The 7,121-nt window shown below is 50.1% G+C and overlaps 1 protein-coding gene across 1 annotated transcript in view; it reads right to left on the bottom strand.

The window, feature by feature from the left end:
- TMPRSS4 (transmembrane protease, serine 4) overlaps positions 1-7,121 on the bottom strand; it is a 51,333-nt gene that overhangs the window by 34,884 nt on the left and 9,328 nt on the right. The window contains exons 6-8 of the mRNA XM_010830645.1: positions 5,601-5,730; positions 2,427-2,528; positions 1,100-1,140 (exon numbers count right to left, since the gene is read on the bottom strand). Of these exons, the coding sequence (XP_010828947.1) occupies positions 1,100-1,140; positions 2,427-2,528; positions 5,601-5,730 (273 nt within the window). The remainder of the gene's footprint in view (positions 1-1,099; positions 1,141-2,426; positions 2,529-5,600; positions 5,731-7,121) is intronic.

Raw genomic sequence — 7,121 nt, 5'->3', positions numbered from 1 at the left:
TTCACTCCCCTCTTTCACTTTCATCAAAAGGCTCTTCAGTTCCTCTTCACTTTCTGCCATAAGGGTGGTGTCATCTGCGTATCTGAGGTGATTGATATTTCTCCTGGCAATCTTGATTCTAGCTTGTGCTTCATCCAGCCCAGCGTTTCTCATGATGTACTCTGCATAGAAGTTAAATAAGAAGGGTGACAATATACAGCCTTGAATTACTCCTTTCCCAGTTTGGAACCAGTCCGTTGTTCCATGCACACACACTACTAAGCTGCAGGGATGCATCCTCACTGCTCAACTGCAAAGGCAGCGAGGATGACCTTCCTCCTCTCAGGCGATCCAGTTTCTGGCCATCTGCCAGGCTCAGCCTGGTTCTCCCACGAGGCTGGTGGGATGAGTGGGACCTCAGAGCTTGTTTTTCCTTCTGATCTTCTCTCAGAACTAGGGGCTCTCCCAGGATTCTGTTGGGCTGTTGGACTAAAGGGCTTCTTGGGAAGATGAACTTCCGAGAGATCAAGTGAATTACCCAAGGTCACACTGGAAGCCAGTGGGACAGGTGCTGTCCAGATCTCCTGATGTCCCCCCTGCCCTCCCGGCCCCATGCCATCACTCTGGAGCATGTTAGTCAGGACTACTGGTCAGTTTGGCACTTCCTCCATGTGGCCTCACACCTCTCCCTTTGGTCAGCCATTAGCTCCTGAGGACAGAGGCCAATTCTCTTGCTTGTCTGGTATCTTCTACTTCCAGCTAGCATCTGACAGTGATGACGCATCTTAACTGTTCCATGAATCTTTGCTAAACGGAATGAGCAGATGAGATTACGTGGGCCCTGGCCAGGGGTGAGAGCGGGTAGAGGCTCTGGTTTTCCTACTCTCTCTTGGATCTCTGCCCACAACAAGTGTGGAGATATGGGTGGGCAGTGGGAGGGAGTTCTTAACATCAACTACTTGAAGGAGTGTTCACCTACAAGCCCAAGGTCCAGGGAGTAATGTCTGGACAGAATAGAGTGACACTTGGAGTCTGAGTGATTTAAGAATGAGGATGAAGGTCTTCTTTCCTGCTTATTGCTGGCCCAGGACCCAAACCCTCAGAGATGGGGCGTACTCACCAAGGCACTGCAGGGAAACCAGGGAACCTGAGAGACAGGGGCTGGAAAGGAGACACAGGCATCCTGTGGCTTTTGCTTGTCTTTTGGCTGGGGGGCAGGGACTCGGGTCTCCTGGCACTATTGACTCCAGTCCCCTCCCAGCACCTGGGAAATATGAAGCCTTGCTGGGTGGGGGCTGTACAGACACCGTGCTGTGCTGTACTTAGCTGTTCAATCGTGTCTGACTCTGACCCCATGGTCTATAGCCTTCCAGCCTCCTCTGTCCATCAGATTCTCCAGGCAAGAACACTGAGGTGGGTTGCCATGCCCTCCTCCAGGGGATCTTCCCAACCTAGGGATCGAACACAAGTCTCCTGCATTGCAGGTGGATTCTTTACTGTCTGAGCCACCAGAGAAGCCCAAGAATACTGGAGTGGGTAGCCTATCCTTTCTCCATGGGATTTTCCCAACCCAGGAAACTCACCAGGGTCTCCTGCCTTGCAGGTGGATTCTTTACCAGTTGAGCCACCAGGGAAGCCCCATATAGACACCGTACTTCCACCCAATTCAGTGCGACTGAATGCAGTTGGATTCCACACCCCTACTGATAAGCATCTGCTATGTGCTGGGCCCTGCCTGAGTCACAGCCCACCCTGGGGCTCTTGGCAGCCTGAGATGGAAGAGAGCAGAGGCTGGACCAGTGTCTGCGGCACTGCAGGTTCTTCAAACAGAAGAGGAATGGGATTTTAGTGAAACTCCAGGCAAACAATCATTCTGCTCCTAGTCCTCTCCTTTTCAAGATTTACTCTTTGATGAATAAGCAGCTCTCAGCAACCTCCTTGCATCCTAAGGAGACATCATTCTCTCTGTGGGGTGACAGTGTTCCTGTAGATGCCGGGCTCTGGCACGGGTGGTGGGCATGAGAACAGGACAGCGGCCACACAGCTGCTCCCCTGGAGAGTTAGAAATGCAGAGGGGGGTACTACTCTGGCCTGGGTGAGTGGCAGGAAGGACAAAGTGGCCTTTGGAATCCTGCCTCTGGGGCTCAAAGAGAGCATAAGGCCATAGGAAACCAATTTGGTTTTCTTCTTTGACTGATGAAAGGCCGCCAGCGTGTGGACAGCACACTTTGTCCAGCTGCCCCTTGTATTAAGCCAAAGAGTCAACACAGAAAACCGCTCAGAAATGTGATGCTCTAGCTTTTGATATCGGACTGTCTGCCTGGCCAGGAGTTCTTGTTGTCTGGCTTATGTTCCCCTTGCTGCATCCGTTCAGGGCAGTCTGGCTGCAATCCCAACGACAGCGAGCGTGGCTGAGCTTTCTGGGCCAGAGGCGTCCTCTCACTTACCCACTTGAGTTTTGCACCTGAAGCTCCTGCAGGTTCTCTGTGACTTTGACAATGTCCAGATCTTGGGCTGGGCCAACGTCCACAGCTCTGAAGGTGGGTTTGCTGCTAGTGTTGGGAGGGAAAGGGAGAGAGCGAGAGATGTGAGCTGAGGCAGGAGCTCAGACCAAGATGGTGGGAGTAGCCCCTACTCCCAGGAGAGGGGGCAGCGGAGGGTGCTGGGTGGGGTGTGGCAGGGGAGTGGAGGTGGTAAGCGAGGGTAGTGCCTGCTTTGCTAGAGGACAAGGGATGTTTCTTGACATCCAGGACTCAGCCCTGAGCACAGCGCTGATGTGGACTTGCTTTCTTGGGCAGGGAAGACTGGTTCAGAGCCCAGAGCTCTGAAGAAATCCTATGGACGCTCTTTTGTAACTGCCAGCTCTGTCCTTATTCCAAATGTCCCAGCTGTTTCTCCTGGTTCACAAGGAGGCAGAGGAAACAAGTTAGCACCCATCCCTACCTTGGAGGGAACTAGATGTGGACATTTGGTTCTCCAAACGAGGCATCTGGTCTGAACATGGTAGTGGGGTACATTTATGGTCCCTTTGAAGGTGGGACAGGCCAAGATCAGGCTTCACGTGCATTCAGACAAACATCTCTCTCATTTGGATCACTATCTCTCTTTCTCTCCACAAATCCATGTTTGTTTTCTTTCAGACCTTGAGTATAAGTCTTCCCTCCTCCAAGAAGTCTTCCCTGATTAATCTCATCTTTCTGATTGTTGCTGTACTGAATGTACCTCTTTTCCATCTCTCCTGTCCTTGCCTATCCTTTATACCAGTCATGCTAGCGTAAGCTCTGTATGCAGGTTTGGGTCAACCCAAGACACTGGCTGACTGGCACACTCTCACATGCCCACCCAGGAATCTGGCACTACTTGGATGACCCAGCCATGGCACCTGAAAGGCTGAAGTCTAGCAGTGCTGGGTTTTGTGCTGAGAGCCCTCAAGCCTGAGATTCTTGTCCTGGCTCTGACACTAGCTTGATTTGTGACCCTTGGCAGGTCACATTTTCTCCCTGGGTCTCTCTAAGCCTCAGTTTCCCCCTCTATTAATGATGGGTAGACCAGATGATCTTCAGAGTCCTTCCCATCTTGAGGCATCTAGAGTTTTGTGGTCCTGGGACAAGAAGGCCCTCCTAGCCAGGGAAATCTGAGATACAAAAAGAAGGATCATGGTGGAAGTGGACATTCCCAGGAGAGTTAGCCTCTATTCACCAGTTACATCATGATGAATAATTCTGATCAGCTTTGATCTTGCAGAGCCCAAGAGCTAGATGGCTTGATGCCTTAAAGAGCTTAGAAGGACAGAAAATCTAGGAGCCTTTTACCTTAAGAACCCCTGGAGACATCCTGGTTTCATAATCAGGCTGCAGCCTGCTCTGCTAGTACAGCTGACACTGCAGTTGGCTGGCCTGCAGTAGGAGGGGGGTGCTGCAGCCAGGAGGCCAGGCTGGGGTTGCTGTTGGGGGAGGGGTGACGCAGGGGCAGGGCTTGCCTTCCTAGCTCTCCTTGGAAATGAAGGGGGCAGGGTGTCCTTTCCAGAGGGTACTGCAAGTTGCACACTGTGGAGGGCAGAGAGCAGGAGAAACCTGACAACCAGAGAGCAGAAGACGCAAATAGTTCTGATGGATCGGTGATGTCTGTCTAGAGTACTTACTGAAAAATGAGCTTGAGGCTGCTCTAGGATTTGATGGAAGAGGATTCTGTGATTGATTGATGGACTATGTCTGCCTAGGATGTATCATTTACACCTAGTCTCTGGGTCCAGTTTCTTAGAATCCTATAATTTGGGGCCTGCCAGGAAGAGATCACCCCCTGTGCAGCTGAATGCATGGGTCCTTTTTTATCCTCTCCAGTTAGGCTCTGAGTGATCAACTGTCTCCCCTCTCCTCCCTTTATAGATGAAACCTCCACAAAAGAGAGAATTACCCAACCTAGAAACAGATATAATTCTGACACCCAGGAATTAGGGGGTCTTGGGCACACATTCCAGCCCTCTTGCTCCCAGCTACTATCCGATCAAGTTATTCACCTTCTTTGAACCTACTTATAGAACAGATAGAATAGTAACTACCATTTTGGTTTTTGCCAAGATCAAATGAATATAAATATGCAATGTTAATTACCCTTCTTAAAACTGTATATTTTTTCATCCACTAAAGATTTAAAACTGCCTTTGAAATTTGCTGAGAGCTGAGATTGCCCATGAAACCCCAGTGAGATCAGGTTCATTTAAACTAAATTTTAACCAATAGGACTTTGAATAAATAAATAAGATTTTTTTTGTATTCTGGGGCAGGGATGGCAGCTTGCCAAACCAAGAAGAAATGAGGGTTGAGGAGTAAAGGAAAGGAGGGGATTATAAGGAGCCTGAACTGTGTGTGGGGGTGGGGATGGGGGTGAGGGGGGATGGGGGGGCAGATATTCTTTTTTCTTTTTTTTCTTTTGAGGGCAGATATTCTCTCTCTCATAACCATCCTATGAGGTTGGCATTGCTTCTCCCATTAATTCTTTTTTAAAATTAATTAATTAATTTGTCTGTAGGCTTCCCAGGTGGCTCAGTGGTAAAACAATCTGCCTGCCAATGCAGGAGACATGGGTTCGATCCCTGAGTTGGGAATATCCCCTGGAGGAGGAAATGGCAACCCACTCCAGAGTTCTTGCCTAGGAAATCCCATGGACAAAGGAGCCTGGTGGGCTATCCATGGGGGTCACAAAAGGGTCGGACATGACTGAGCCACTAAACAACAACCAGGTCTCAGCTGTGGCACGCAGGATCTTCAGTCTTCATTATGGCATGCAGGGTCTAGTTCACCCACGAGAGGTCAGACCTGGGCCTTTGCATTGGGAGCACAGAATCTTAGCCACTGGACCACCAGGGAAGCCTCACCACCTCCCCCCACCACACACACATATCTCCATTAACTCTTCAACAAACTGAGCCTTACAAGATTTAACTTCATGCTGCTTGTAAGGAAAAGTGTTTCAAAAGCAGTTGTCTGACTCCAATACCTACAATTTTTAGGAAAGAGAGAGGAAGGAGGAAGGAAAGAGGGAAAGGGGAAAAGAGGAGGGAAGGAAGAGAGGGAGAGAGGTCATGGGGTGAGGTGACAGCCACCGGACCTTGGGCTGGGTACCTGTTATAGCCCATCTGCCGACAGGCGGTCTTGGCCAGAGCTTCTGTGAAGCTGTCAAAACAGGTGGAGGCCCAGTTCTTCGTGGCGGGGTTCAGCACCTGCAGGGTGGATCGGTCCCTGGAGAGGCGGACTGGGAGGGAAGGAACCCGGGTCAGCTCAGGGCAGGGGCTCATCTGGCTCATCTCCCAAAGAATTTATCATGTGACCAGCCCAAACTGGTGGTCCAAACCCTCCTGGGAACCGGGGAGCCTCACAGAACACCAAACCTTTCCACCTCAAGAGGAGTTCCTCCTTTTGGCTTTGTCTGATTGAGTCTCATTCTGACAGGAGCTAGGGTGACCAGGAGAAGGCAATGGCACCCCACTCCAGTACTCTTGCCTGGAAAATCCCATGGATGGAGGAGCCTGGTAGGCTGAAGTCCATGGGGTCGCTGAGGGTTGGACATGACTGAGAGACTTCACTTTCACTTTTCACTTGCATGCATTGGAGAAGGAAATGGCAACCCACTCCAGTGTTCTTGCCTGGAGAATCCCAGGGATGGGGAGCCTGGTGGGCTGCCGTCTATGGGGTCACACAGAGTCGGACACGACTGAAGCGACTTAGCAGCAGCAGCAGCAGGGTGACCAGATGTCCTGGGAATAATCTCCATTTTGACTTTTGCCCTGGCATAATTATTAATAGCTCCCCTTCCACTTTTGGGCTTCCCCTGTAGCTCAGCTGGTAAAGAATCTGTGCAATGTGGGAGACCTGGGATCAATCCCTGAGTTGGGAAGGTCCCCTGGAGAAGGGAAAGGCTACCCACTCCAGTATTCTGGCTTGGAGAATTTCCTGGACTGTGTAGTCCATAGGGTCGCAAAGAATTGGACAAAACTGAGTGACTTTCACTTTTTAGATGTATTTGCATATATGTATTTGATGGTTGTATTATAAGGCCTTCCTACCCGTGGTTCACACAAGTTCTCTTGTCTGGGAAAACTTCTCAAAGAGGAACCTTGCTCTTTTTTCCATGTAAGGTCAGAGAGGGGTAGGCGAGTGAGAATTGCTATTGGCAGTAGGGTGGCAAGGCTCACAGGCATTTGATTTCTGATTAAAAAAAGGATCAAATACACAGGATGTCACTCAGCCTTGCCCTATAAAAGCCCCCATCACCCATGCCCTGGGCTGTCTTTTCTTTGCAGAGCCCAAGTACTAGGTGGATCAAGCTGGAGTAACCCAATCCAAGGAAGAACATGGGTTTTTATGTAAAAACCATCCTTTGAAGGACCTAGCTCAGTCTTGTTCCATAACATGTTACAATAAACACTTCTATAATGAATAGCCACCCCTGGTGGCTCAGATGGTAAATAAACTATCTGTAATTCAAGAGACTGGGTTCGATCCCTGGGTCAGGAAGATCCCCTGGAGAAGGAAATGGCAACCCACTCCAGTATTCTTGCCTGGAGAATCCCATGGACAGGGGAGCCTGGGGGACCACAGTCCATGGGGTTGCAAAGAGTAGATACGATTGAGCAACTAAGCACA

The sequence above is a fragment of the Bison bison genome, unplaced genomic scaffold, assembly GCF_000754665.1.
Source record: "Bison bison bison isolate TAMUID 2011002044 unplaced genomic scaffold, Bison_UMD1.0 scf7180017864518, whole genome shotgun sequence".
Lineage (NCBI taxonomy): Eukaryota > Metazoa > Chordata > Mammalia > Artiodactyla > Bovidae > Bison > Bison bison.
Note: the sequence above shows the minus strand (reverse complement) of the source record. Positions and strands in the feature narration are given on the sequence as shown.